General features: G+C 44.7%; 1 protein-coding gene across 1 annotated transcript in view; it reads left to right on the forward strand.

Moving 5' to 3' along the window:
• The window catches only part of ralgapb (Ral GTPase activating protein non-catalytic subunit beta), a 30258-nt gene extending 17176 nt beyond the window's left edge, over positions 1 to 13082 (forward strand). Inside the window, exons 16-30 of the mRNA XM_036530741.1 lie at positions 2138 to 2271; positions 2919 to 3101; positions 3696 to 3847; positions 4587 to 4774; positions 5259 to 5362; positions 5509 to 5661; positions 6819 to 7028; positions 7654 to 7812; positions 8596 to 8761; positions 9112 to 9234; positions 9581 to 9717; positions 10118 to 10226; positions 10748 to 10826; positions 10959 to 11107; positions 11609 to 13082. Coding sequence (XP_036386634.1) covers positions 2138 to 2271; positions 2919 to 3101; positions 3696 to 3847; positions 4587 to 4774; positions 5259 to 5362; positions 5509 to 5661; positions 6819 to 7028; positions 7654 to 7812; positions 8596 to 8761; positions 9112 to 9234; positions 9581 to 9717; positions 10118 to 10226; positions 10748 to 10826; positions 10959 to 11107; positions 11609 to 11802 — 2240 coding nt within the window. The 3' untranslated portion in view covers positions 11803 to 13082. The remainder of the gene's footprint in view (positions 1 to 2137; positions 2272 to 2918; positions 3102 to 3695; positions 3848 to 4586; positions 4775 to 5258; positions 5363 to 5508; positions 5662 to 6818; positions 7029 to 7653; positions 7813 to 8595; positions 8762 to 9111; positions 9235 to 9580; positions 9718 to 10117; positions 10227 to 10747; positions 10827 to 10958; positions 11108 to 11608) is intronic.
• The last annotated feature ends 1106 nt before the right edge of the window (positions 13083 to 14188 follow it).

Consider the following 14188-nt stretch of genomic DNA (forward strand, 5'->3'; position numbering starts at 1 on the left):
TCCGGGGGCTTTTAAAGAAGGGAGCGAACCACCCATGTCTGTAAATGACATAAATAAACCCAGAGAATTAATAAACCCACTGAAGAATGAAATGGGACCATGTGTATCATTCACTGTTATTTATCTAGTTATACTGTTACAGATAGTCATGCCTATCGTGTTACTGCACTATGCACTCATGTTTGGCTGGAGCTCAATACAGTGGTCAAGCAGTAATGTCTTGTGATTTGTTCATGTGACTGCATATGACGTATGTCCATTAGATGTCACCCGGAGGATGTAGCAATGCCTTTTTAAAGGAAGGGTGCAGAATGAATCTCCCTGACCATTGTTAATGTAGGCAGCTTTTAATGTTGCCTATCCCACATTTAATGTTTACCATCAGAGATGGTAAAGTCGCCCTGCTTAGTCGATAAGCCTCATTGAGGGCAAAACAGACACATTAAAAACCTGTCATGTGGCTTTACCCTTTTTTAGCAAACATGGTAAAAGTGGTATGGAGGTGTGGCAAGCGCTGGGTGAAAGTAGTCTGTATGTTAAACCCTTCTGTTTCATGTGTGCAGTGATGCTGTGAGAATCTGGACTATAAAGGAAATTTTTTTTCTCAGTGTGAAATAAATCACTCTGTTGCTTTTATCATCATTCTTTGAACTCTGTACATATGTAAGTGGTCCAGGAACATGTGTTTGACTAACGGCACGTCTCCCTGTGTAAGGCACATGCATGCGATTGTCATGCAGGGCTGCAATGTTATATTAATATGGTCTGGAGAGAAGCTGAAGTGCCTTACAAGAACTGACCGAGGCAAGGATGGAAAACTGGAAGACTTTTGGATTTAGAATTGGTTCAAGACAACCGAAACAACTAAAAAGTCTAGGAAAAAAGTAAAAATAGTAAATTAATAAGAATATACTTCTGCCCATCAACCAAATAGTCCATCCCTGTCTTGCAACGATTGAAGTGAGGGTCAGAGAGTAACGGTTTCTAAATAAATATTCCTTGAATATTTATGTGTCGAAATCTTGTCAGCTATAGTCCTGCATGATCTTCATCCCTGACTGAATAATTAGAGAGTGATAAAAGGACAAAGGGGAGAACATTGTCAGGCTTTGTGTGATGTAACAATGCCATAACAGAGTGACTAATGAGTTCTTATCAATGGGACTTGATGGCTCTTGAACCAGAGGAGTTATTGTGACTCATACAATAATGAAGAAAGTCATAATGAGTAGAAATAGAATATTGTTCCATGAAAGCCAGCATTGATTTATTAATGAAGGTAGACTAAAGCTATTGCTAATGTCAATGCACATTTATCGAATAGAAATGTTCCTTTATATACCTGCCTTCTGCTGCCCTTTGCTGTCTTACTTTTTCTTACTGAAAGGCTTTGCAAGACATGTTGCAGTGCTTAATAATAATGTGTTCTTGTTGTGTGATTTCTACTGTAACATAACGTTTTGGCGATAACACATTCAACTAAGGACACAAGTGATGCTCATGTGAAAAGGTTGCTTTGTGAATTGGAATAAAGTGTCTTGTTGATTGTTTCCCTTTGTGAATCTCAGTTTTGCATGTTAATAGCCTTGTGACGTGTGTGCAGTGTGCGGCAACCCTTTGGCAACTGATCTGTGAGGTCGTAACGGTGTCAGACAACATGGGGTAACCGTGGCAACACCAGTATTCCTGTACTCAGGGCAACTGTTGTCTTTCGATCTGCAAATTGAAGAATGTTCTAGAACATTCGTTCTGACCACTTTGGCTCTTCGTCCTTTCCTTTTGAGGGACATATTTAAGCAAGTGTTTTTATTATTTTAAAAATATAATTTCATGTCGGTGACTATCAAACTCTTGGTGATGCTGAAACATCAAAAAAGCAGGACTTAAGTTTGTTCCCTGAAGGGAAGGGAAAGGACAAGGTGCCATCGGTTACTCTTAAACGCCCCCCCTCAGTATGATAAGTCACTGTGTACTCGGCCTTCTGGGTAGTTGCCACTGGAATGGTAGTCCCTCTTCACCTTGGTTTGCCTGTCTGGCTGCATCTGCCTGTGTGCTCGTCGGATTGCTTTGCTCGTAGTTACTAATGCCTAGTTGTTCTCCCTCTCTGTGGTGGTGTGGTATTGGGGTTATATCCTAGCTCTTCATACAGATACAGCCGCTGGCCTCCTCATCCGCAGTATCCACCTGGTCACCCAGAGGCTCAACTCGCAGTGGCGGCCCGACATGAGCATCTCACTGGCGGCTCTCGAGCTCCTGGCCGGCCTGGCCAAGGTAACCCCAAAAGCACCTGGCAACTGGCTGCGGCAAGACCCCTCTAATCCCCAAACACAGCCAGCGCCCGCTTAGGGCGGTTTCATGCTGTGTGACACGGTGAAACTGCTTACACCGATGAGTGTGAATTATCTCATTTTACACACTGGCGAATCCCGGAACTGAGATTCCGGAATGTATTTGCCTAACAGCTGCTCTTATGCAGGAAACTTGCATAGCTTGCAACTTTGACGTGTTGTCCATTTGTCCAAGTAGACATTAGTAGCTTTTATCCAAAGCGACTTACAAGTGAGGTAGAGTACAACACAAGCAAAAAAACCATAAGGAGTCAACAGTATTAGAAGGGCTGCATGGCCAGGTTTCAATGGTTGGCCAGACAAGGTACAAGCTAGCTGGTTGAGCTAACAAGTGCGTTAAACCATTAGATTACATTCTTTTAATTTTTTAATTTTATTTTATAGTTTAGTAAGACACAGTTTTGAGACATTGGAAGAGATCTGGTCAGGTGTTTTGCTCTGGAGTACAGTGGCAGTTCCGCAGTCAGGATTCGAGTTTCTGGATGCAGACTTGGGGTCTCTCCCTGTCGCCATCATTGTCTGTGGTGTTTGTTCATTGACAAGCCTGTTTTGGTCGGCCTTCTCGCACAGGTGAAGGCGAACGCGGAATCGACGGACAAGAAGCGTGCGGTGAGCTCGGTGTGCGGCTACATCGTGTACCAGTGCAGCCGGCCCGCTCCGCTGCACTCCCGGGACCTCCACTCCATGATCGTGGCCGCCTTCCAGTGCCTCTGCGTGTGGCTGACTGAGCACCCCGACATGCTGAACGAAAAGGCAGGGCGCCCCGCCTCCTGGCTCCCAGCACCCCAACGCCACGGCCACCTGACTGACAGGCGTGCTGACGCTTCCGCTGTACAACCAGGCTATGCTAACACACCTGCTGTACTAAGGGCTAGGCTAACAGGCCCATTGCACTGAGGGCTGTGCTAACACTCCTGCTGTACTGTTATGCTAATATTCCTGCTATATTGACCAACGTGCTAACAAGCCTTCTGTAATGGGCCGTGCTAACACGCCCGCTGTACTGAGGACTGTGCTAACACTCCTGCTGTACAACCAGGCTATGCTAACATGCCCGCTGTACTGTAGCTAGGCTAACACGCCCACTGTACTGAGGACTGTGCTAACACTCCTGCTGTACAACCAGGCTGTGCGAACATGCCCGCTGTACTGTAGCTAGCCTAACATGCCCACTGTATTAAGGGCTTTTAATTATTTGATTAATTAACATTCCCGCTGTACTGACCAGTATGCTAACACTCTTGCTGTATTGAGGTCGATGCTAACGTGCCTGGTGCACTGAGGGCTATGCAAACACGCACACCGCACTGAGAGGTAAGCTGATGGTCCTGTTCTCTCCCCCTCCAGGACTGCTTGATAGAGGTGCTGGAGATTGTGGAGCTCGGCATATCGGGGAGCAAGTCCAAGACCGGCGACCAGGAGGTGAGGTACAAGGGGGACAAAGAGCACAACCCCGCCTCCATGAGGGTGAAGGACGCGGCAGAAGCCACCCTGTCCTGGTAAGAGCTCCGCCCTGATGGGTGCCATCACGCGCCGCTGGACCCATCTGCTCACTCAGACAGTGCAGGGGGGAACACTATGAGAGGCATCTTGAGTTCTTTTTCTGGCTCCTTGGAAATTTAATCTCATTTATCCTTTGATAATTTACCTACTTGTGAGTTCTTTAAATGCCGACGGTAATAAAAATACTGGCAATAGCGGGCTCCGAATAGTACATGTTGATGAGTGTTCTCTATATTTCATCTGCATACTTGATTTATAATGGTTTTTCAGTTCTTTATATTCATATGTATCCTGTTCCATTTAGTCTGTTTGATTGCTGTATTAATGTTGCTAAATGGTAGAATGACCTAGTTTTAAAAGGCATCCCATGTGGTTCTGCAGAAAACATAAACCCCAAGAGAAGCTATTAAGCTGTGACATTTTACCAGTCACCTTTATAATGGCCATTGATTTATTCAGCGCTTTCCTTGTTGTTCTTTTTCATCAACTGAATTTAACCTGAAAACTAAAAAAAAAGCCATTTCAGCTTCAGAATAGGTATGTTAAAAGGTAATTGGTGGGTAAGGTGTTTTTAACTCTGCAGGGGACGGCTTTGGTTGCTTTTTAACTGAAGCCCACAGCGGGCTGGCAGATTGCACCATTGTTACTCCTCCTATGCCTCCTGTTCTCACACGCTGAGCAGCTGGCTGGGTGAAATGTGTTATTGAAGCTCTCTCTGGGGTCCTTCTCTCTCAGCATCATGCAGGTACTGGGAGCCTTCCCCTCCCCGAGCGGCCCGGCCTCTCCCTGCAGCCTGCTCAACGAGGACACCCTCATCAAGTACTCCAGGCTGACGTCCACCAGCCGGAGTAACTTCCGCTACTTCGTGCTGGATAACTCGGTCATCCTGGCCATGCTGGAGCAGCCACTGGGGAACGAGCAGAGTGAGTGGCCCCGCCCCTTGACCTGCACGGACCCCGCCCTGACCGACACTGACCACGCCCCCCTGACCAGTACTGACCCCGCCCTCAGATCGGCTCTGACCTGCGCTGACCCCGCCCAAGCAGCGCTGACCTGCCCTGTCCCCACCCCCCGACCTCCACTGACCCCGCCCTTGACCTGCACTGGCCCCGCCCCCTCACTGTGGTGGTTATCGCACCTTCTCCAGTTCTGCCTGAAGAAAACCGTGGGACGGACTGTGACGAACTGCACCTGGGTGCCTGAAACCTAAAAAGATTCATGTGCGATGGAAGGTCTCCGCATCTTGTCACCTGACCTGTTCAAAACGCTCCTTATATTGCCAGAAGCATCATTTCCCATCACAATGCATGTCAGTGTGCACCATTCGGCTTGCTTTATCGTGACCCTCATCAGCTGGGTGACCTGCTCTCGTGTCCCTTTGAGTCACTCCCATGCGTGTCCCAGCAGACCCCTGTCCATCCGTCACCGTGCTGATGAGAGGGATGTCCGGTCGACACGCCTGGACCATGCAGCTCTACCACCAGCCCAGAGGGGCGCGGGCCAATCAGAAGGTGAGATGCGCAAGATCACGTTCCCTCTCCTCAGAAGTCAGATCCGGTTCTTCTCATACTGTATTTTCTTTGGCCTTTAACATTCTCTCCCACAGACGATACATCGTGCTTTTTCCAGCGCCCAATCCGTGTTTCTGTTGCAGCAGGTGTTCGTCCCAGAGAGCCGTCCTACCCCTAAAAACGACGTCGGTATTCGGTTTAACGTCAAACACAGACCCTTCCCGGAAGAGGTGGATAAGATTCCCTTTGTGAAAGCTGACCTGAGCATTCCGGACCTGCATGACATCGTCAATAAGGAGGTAGGAAATGAGATGCGTGCCGTCTTTAGGTGTGTCTGAGCTTAATTACCTAATGCTTCATTAAAAATACCATGCTTTTCCTCTCTCCACTTCACCTACAGCAGCAGTCTGTACTCCACCTGATAACTTCTGATCATACAGCAATGAGCGTCATACGTATATTAGAGACTGAAATGGCAAATATATATGGATACTTTTACAATAAAACATAGTTTGTATATTGATGCTTGCCTTATTTTCAAAATGATTTATTTGATTTTATCTTTATTGTCGTGGTTTGTTATATATATTCGCTTGTTTTTTGTTGCACATAGATTAAACGATAATTCATTTTTGATATGAATTAATTTTTGTTTTTATGCAAATCATTTTGACTGTATTATCACTGTACTTTAATTTCCTTTTTAGCCATTTATACTTTATATATGGCATTGTAAATCATTTTATATTTTTTTATTCTTTATGTGTTTTGAATTCAAAAACAATATCACCGTAATAACTAACTCTAACATGGCTGAACTGACAGCGTGTGTTTATATTTCGTATAAATCATAAACGTGTGAAATATACATTTCGTTTTGGTGTGGGGTTTAAAAGTTTGTTGAGTGATGACGTTTGTGGTGTGAATTTATGAGGAATGCAATATCTTTCAACTGACAGGCTGAGCCAATCATGACTCTCACTACGAGCCTGAAGTACACTGACCCAGAAGTGAGTTGTCCTTTCCTGGAAACGGGACAAGGTGGACACAAACAGAGGGCTCTTTCCCCGACGTTTTGCTGCTGTGCCAAATGTTTCCCCCATCTCGTTTCACTTGCAGAAAACATAGACTGACAGTCCTAGAATCAGCTAAAAATATCCTCCTGTCTCTCTCATTTTTTCACGATTTCTATCATGGTCTCTGTATCAATAGCAGCATCAAATTGTTAGGAATTTCTTTTTTTTTTTTTTTGAGGCGACATTTGGGAATGCATGTTTGGAGCTGCAGACCCTGTAACGGCACACTTGCAGGAGGTTGGGATCTGGGTGGTCGGTGTCAGAAGGCGGTCTGGTGCAGGGGCAGGGGCAGGTGGAGGTGGAGGTGGAGGTGGAGGTGGGGTTTGGGGGTGGTGGGGAGCGGGACCCCCCCCCTGGCTGAAGGCCCTCTCTTTCCCCAGCTGGAGATGCAGCATGAGCGCTTACGCACCGTCATGGTGAAGCAGATGGAGTACGAGACGGCCCTGGAACGCCACACCGAAGACCTGTGGAGGAACAAGAGCTTCCCGGACCCCCTGATAGACTGCAAACCCCCGCCCCCCTCCCAGGAGTTCCAGACCGCCCGCCTCTTCCTCTCACACTTCGGCTTCCTGTCTCTAGAGGCACTGAAGGTACAGGGCAGGAAATCCTCTGTGAGAGAGAGCGTGGGAGGGTGGGGGTGTGTTAGTGTGTGACTGTAGGAGTGTGTGTGTGTGTGTGTGTGTGTGTGTGTGTGTGTGTGTGAGTGTGGGACTGAGTGTGGGGGTGTTGGAGTGTGTGAGTGTGTGTGAGTGAGTGTGGGAATGTGTGAGTGTGGGAGTGGGGCTTTTGCTCCATATTTCTTGCCTCAGTCTGGCTTCTCACTGCAGTCAAAAATCATTCATCTTCCAAGAAAATATTTCTCACTGCTAGAAAACTATGACTTTACTAAAGCAAGGGTCTCATAAGAACACAATTCCAGCATTTGTGCTTATTTCAAGGTTTTTAATTACTGTTAAATTATACTTTTTTTCATAAGATGTCCAGTAAAGAAATAAAAGCATTTAAGTATGATCATGTATTATTTCTTACTTAAAATTAGAAATAATAATTTTTGCCATATTGTTGAGGCATTCTGATGCCGGGCCACAGCACCGAATGTTAATTGTGAAATGGAAGTGAGTCACCCACTTCAGCGTAAGCATTGCAGTCCTAATGTTATTAAACCTGTGATGTCGTAACTGGAAGTGGAATGAAATTTGAACGTTCACCTTGCAGGAGCCGGGAAACAGCCGCTTACCTCCTCATCTAATTGCACTGGAGTCTGCCTTGCCTGGCTTTTTTGATGACATAGGTTACCTTGACCTCCTCCCCTGCCGGCCCTTTGACACTGTATTCATATTCTACATGAAGGCAGGCCAGAAGAGCAGTCAAGAGGTAAGAGCTGGTGGGCAATTAAAGGGCGGAATGTGAACCTGGCAAAAGATCTAGGCACTGCGCTGCTACATTTGGAGAGAGACCAAGATGTGGAATGACTCGACAAAATAAGTTATTGTCAGCAGATTGTCTCTAGAATACATTCAAACCATTCTCTGCATGGGGCTCCCAGGTGGCTCAGTGGTTCAGAGCACTTGGCTTGACCGCAAGCTAAGTTCTGTGGCCAGGGTTCGATCCCAGCTGTGTCGTCAGCCAACAATAAGCAGGGTCCCACAGTGAGAGAGCAAATTGGCTTTGTTCCGCCCGGGATGGGGGTGGGTGTGTTGGCAGGAGCTGTTCATCTCAACGCTCTTAGGCACCCTGTGATTCCAGGTTGCTTGGATTGCTCCAATTTTTGCCCACTCTACGGTAGTGTGCGTATGAGTGTGTGGGAGGTTTGCATTTGTCTTGCCTTATCGAGAATATAAATGTATTCTCTGCATGCCGTTGCAACACTAAACCCTAAATATATTATCCTTACTGAGTGTGAAATGTAAGGGCTATTAATCATTCACAAGTATTCATCCATTCTTACACCAAGAACACCAAGTACACCTCTTTACATAGTATTTAGGAGAGGTAAGGAAAACCCTTAATACATAATGTAATTACGTATTTTACGTACATTGTGCCATTGCAGTGCTTATATAAGACATTAAATGGGAACTCAGCGAGTTTGATGTTTAGTGTGCCAAACTAAAGACTGTGTCTGTCTGTCTGTGTGTTTTTCTTTCTCCTTTGTAGATCCTGAGGAACGTGGAGTCCTCGGCCAATGTCCAGCCCCACTTCCTGGAGTTCCTGTTGTCTCTTGGTTGGCCAGTGGAGGTTGGCCAGCACCCGGGATGGACAGGGAGCGTCTACACCAGCTGGTCCATCAACGCCTGCAACGGCAGCGAGGGCCAGCAGCCAGGTGAGGGTCCTGTGTCAGGCCCAGCTCGCTGTCAGGTTGTGTGAGGTTGTGTGAGGTTGTGTGAGGCTGTGTGAGGTTGTGTGAAGCTGTGTGAAGCTGTGTGAAGCTGTGTGAAGCTGTGTGAAGCTGTGTGAGGCTGTGTGAGGCTGTGTGAGGCTATGTGAGGCTGTGTGAGGCTGTGTGAAGTTGTGTGAGGCTGTGTGAGGCCGTGTGAGGCCGTGTGAGGCCGTGTGAGGCCGTGTGAGGCCGTGTGAGGCTGTGTGAGGCCGTGTGAGGTTGTGTGAGTCCTGTCTGAGTCCTGTCTGAGTTCTGTGAGGCCCCGCTCTGATAGCAGTGTCCCGTTTCTGCAGATGAGGCAGTCACAATAGGAGACACTGGTGGGGGCGTGTTCAACGGGGAGAAGAGGGTGCTTTATTACGCCGATGCCCTGACCGAAATAGCCTTCGTAGTCCCATCACTGATGGACTCCTCTAGTAAGTAACTTGCTCTTATTATATCACATCAGCCACCATTGCTTTTTCTGTCATCTGACCAGGTTTTATGATTTTATTTTTTTCCCATTTGTCATGGTGTAGTACAGTAAGTGGCTTATGGCCAGGTGGCTTTTTATGTAGGATGTCTTTCTAAGAGGCAATCATCTACAACACTTTTGTTTAACGGACATAATATACGTTAAAGTCTAGACGCTATGTTTCAGTTTACTGTCTGAAGTCTGTCTTTTGCAGGTTATTATTGTTATTTCTTTAGCAGATACCCTGAGCCCTGTGTGGCTGACAGAGCACTGGTGACATTATGTGTGTGTGCATTCTCCTTGTCTAGCTGAGTCATCAGAGAACAGCTTCCCCACTATGGAGACAGACTCTCAGATGGACCTGCTTCCCGGATTACTGAAACAGTCTAACCTGACACTGGAGCTCTTCCCAAACCACTCTGAAAACCTCGGACCGTCTCAAAGGGTGAGCCAGGCTGAGGAAGGGTTGCTGTTTCCATTAGCAACAGAGGTGCTCCCTTCAGCAGTTCAGTATTCCAGCTGGTATTAAACTGGAATAAAAAAAAAATCTGTGAAAACGTATCTTTCCAATACACATTTTATTTGAAACTATTTCTTGTTCTAGAATATAAAATGCAGTATCATAGTACAGTGCACATCAAAATATCAATTATAGTTATTGAAATAATACAACTAGAAGCTATTCTGTGCTTTGAAGGACATCCATCAAAACACAAAATAATGATGAAAAATGATTTTTTTTAGATATCCAGTAATTGATCCTCTTTAAAAAAACAACAGACATTTGGTTCTGAAACATGAAATACAACCGAAGGTGAGATGAGCTCACCATTTTGTCCTATCAGCAGAGTCCCACAGTGAAGACCAAGAAGATTCCCTTGAGCCGAACTGTGCCACCTTTGGGACCAGAGACTAAAGTGCTAGTAGTTTGGGTCGAGCGCTATGACGACATTGGTAAAATATTTTTAAAAATCTGCATTAATAATGAAAAAAAACATTTTTATGTTTTAACACTACTTTTCTCTGCATAAGCAGTTAATTGGTATCCAGAGATCTGGTTGTTGTGTAGAGGAGTTTATTTCTTAATATTTCAGGCAAATTTTATTGCCAACATTTACACTCATTTAGACTGTAAAACCCAGGAAAAGTGTTTGTGTGCATGAAACAGGAATTGATCCGCCTTTTTAAGGCTGTTGGCCTCATACATCCAGCTAAAGACTTCATCCTGAGGTTCCTTTTAAAGTAATTATTACTGCGGAATTTTTTTTCCAGAGAGCAGTCTTAACAGCCTTAAGCACCGTTTAATACATCTTTATTAAAAATATTAAATCATAAATTTACAGGTGTCAACAGCAAATTAACACCCAACATTATTAAAATTCAGTGTATTAACTTGCGTCCTAGAATGTTGAAGCTGGATTGAGAGCATATTTGCGTTTTGCAATCCTTTAGCAGTTTTTCCCTCTGCTTTCCAGAAAACTTTCCCCTTCCAGAACTCTTGGCAGAGACCAGCACTGGAGTGGAGACAACAACGAACAGCAGCACTTCCTACAGGTACCACATGTGTGAAACTTGCAGAAGCATCTCTCCCGGGCTCTCTCTGTACACAGGAATTGCTGCTGAGGGGCTCCGTTTGACTGGCTGATGACAGGCTTTCTCTCATATTTGTTCCATGTCCCCTATCAGACCCATGGCGTCGGAGAAGGACGTCCCGGTCATTTTCATCCACCCCTTGAAAACCGGCCTGTTCCGGATCAAGCTCCACGGAGCCGTGGGCAAGTTCAGCATGGTCATACCTCTGGTGGATGGGATGGTGGTCAGCAGGAGAGCTTTAGGTACGATGTTTCAGATGATGTCACAGTTACATTCCATTACACTACGTTTACGTTCATTTACGCTCATTACGCTCATATCCAGAGCGACTTCCAGTACAAAAGAACAGAAGTGTATCCATTCACGTTGAATAAGCAATAGCGTCAGATCAGGCTAACAACACTCCCAAACCAGCTAGTGTGAGCATAACACTGTTCAAGCCCTAACAACAAGTTAACCTGAATAGTTAAGGGGAGCCAAGTGTACCACCATACATCAGTCACTAGATCAGAGTCCAAAACACATTATGATACTAAATGTAACTTCAACAGCAAATACTACAAATAGATGGTGTTAGGGGGTGGGGATTGAGTTGGAACCAAAGAAAACAATTGCATCACGACTCCACTGTCCAATGAAAACACCCCTTCAACAGTCAGCATGTAAGCACTCCTCTCTTGGTCAGTCTGCCTGGGGGAAGCAATGATGCTCAGTTTTCCGTGCTCTTCGTCCGCTTCTCTCAGGGTTTTTGGTGAGACAGACGGTTATCAACGCGTGCCGGAGGAAGAGGCTGGAGAGCGACTCGTACAACCCGCCGCACGTGCGGAGGAAACAGAAGATCGCCGAGATCGTCAACAAGTACCGCAACAAGCAGCTGGAACCCGAGTTTTATACCTCACTCTTCCAGGAGGTGGGAGAGAGGAGCCTGAATCCGTGACCCCCCCGAAACAGACTGAAAAGGACTTGCGCAGATTCTATATATTTATAAAACTATTTTGTTATTTATATCAGCACTCGGTGGCCACACGCTTTGAATGCAGGATGTCCTCAAAGAGAAGTGAGTTTCCGCACCGACACACAGCCACGGCAACCCCCCCCCAGTGTGCCCCGCCCTAACACTATTTACCCTTAATCACTACATAGGACAGACACGGCCGTCCCCGAGGCCCGGGCCTCCTCGGCACTGCGGTTGGGAGCATAGCATCATAAGCTTAAGAAAACTACACACAGCAAATGTGGGTTTGTCCCTCATAGCAAAAATTAGGCCATACCATCAATGCAAGTGGCAAACCTGTACCAAACCTTTGCCCAGAGAAGAAGTGGAATTTTATTGTTTTTCCCAAAGAATGCAATACTGTCATTTGGTTGTTCATCGTATCTTAACTGTGTATCATCTTTAACACTACTGTAATTTTTTTTTTTTTTTTTACTTAGGCCTAGAAGGAAACAAACAATATCTTGGCAAATGAGAAAAGAAGCATTTGAACCAAAAATACTACCACTACAGCCACTACAATGGCATAACGTGAGCAATCTCTTCCTTTAATTACAGTAATGGGTGCATAAGCAAGCAGTTAGTTGCCAAACTTTTAGAAAGCAAGCCTGTTGAATGATGATCTCCCCCTACTCAAATGAGCAAGGTTGTTTTTTTTGTTTGTTTCTTTCTTTTTTAAATCTCAGGTAGTTTATACCATATTGTATATGCATTCACATCTGATCATGTATTTAATGCACTTCAACCAGCTGACCTCAGTTAAGGCATTAATCACACAGTTTTGGCTTTTTTCAGCATGTTTTGTCACACGCTCAAAGAAGTGGTGTATTTTTAATGGGCAGTGGTCGGAGTCCTTTCCTTTTAAAAGCTTGATCCGAACTTTGTTGGAACTGCATCTGACCATGTATCTGTGCACCATTATTTCAGATGCCCATAATATATAAACATTCATTATGTAAGAGTCCATAGTAATGTCACAGTGAAAGGAGAGATTGGCAGAGGTCTTGTTTCGGCGATATCACAGTCAATATAATTGCAGTTCAAGCTACTTGAGTCTTCCGTCTTTTTTTTTGCTCGTTGTATCAACTCTGATATGGTCAAATCGAAAGCCATATTTTTTGATTGAGGAGCAGTGACATCCTATAATAATTGATTACAAAAAGGACATTTCAGGTGGGTGCCTCATCAGTCCAGTTTATTTTGTGACATACTGAGGTCTGGCTCTGGAGGCTCTGGAGTTTTTATATATTTCTTATTTCAAGGAAGTGCCCAACCCTTTCTTTGCTATTTAAGTATAGCTTAAAGTGCAAAGGAACTTGACCAGACCAAGAGCTCTTTTCCTGTGTCCATTGTGTGTATGTTTTCCTGTAGAGACAGGTAAAGTCTTCAGAAGGGAACAACTCGCTGTTATTTTATCTTAAGTTGGCAGGCCACTCTTTCCCAAAAAGAAATTTGTCTGTGCTTTCTCTCAAGCGTGACCGCGTACAGACATTCATCTAATTACTGAACTTGTGCTTTAGAAAATTATTTTTCCCCCGTCTCTGCAGTTAATTCTAGACCATTTTATGTTTGCTTCCCTAAGTTTTTGCCATTGCATAGCGGTTAAATACCCTTTTATTGTTCTGTTGGACATGTTACATCACAATTACTGTACTCTGAGTGACACTTTTTAATTACTTCCAATCAGTCATTGATGAATCAGGTTTTCCCTACTAAATTCCCAATCCCTTAGCTTCTTACATAGATTCTCTTACCTTTATCTTTACAGGAAGTAATTTTTTCTGATGATTATTATTATTATCACGGTTATTAAAATGAGTAAATCAACATTATTAATCCCAATTAATAAAAAGACTGGCCTCTTTACTCGGAATTGACTAGTTGTCCATTTCTCTGGGCGGTCCACTACAGATAAGAATTTTGTTTTTTTGTTTTTTGTTTTTTCTGTTATTTTACGTCATTGTTTTAAAGTTTTAGTTCTCGGTAGTGTTTGAGCAGTCTGGTGTCTATGGGTTAACCCAAACACTAGAAGAGGGAAGAATTTTTTTTCTTTCAGACAGAGTGAAATGTGAATGGAGATTCAGGCTCTGGCTTGGAGTTTTCCTAACCCTTTGAGGAATGGAATGTGTTCCATGTTGCTTCTGCACGTGGCTTCTTGAAAAATCACTGAAAGATATGATCAAAGCCATTGTGTACCACAAATATGATGTACAATCTCAACTTCAACAGAACAAACTTGATTTTTTTTTCCCTGTTCCTATGAAACGACATTTGTTCTCTGTAAATATTGCAGGCTTTAACTTGAGATGTATCTAGTTGGAGGACTATA

This window comes from Megalops cyprinoides, chromosome 6 (assembly GCF_013368585.1).
Source record: "Megalops cyprinoides isolate fMegCyp1 chromosome 6, fMegCyp1.pri, whole genome shotgun sequence".
Taxonomy (NCBI): Eukaryota; Metazoa; Chordata; class Actinopteri; order Elopiformes; family Megalopidae; genus Megalops; species Megalops cyprinoides.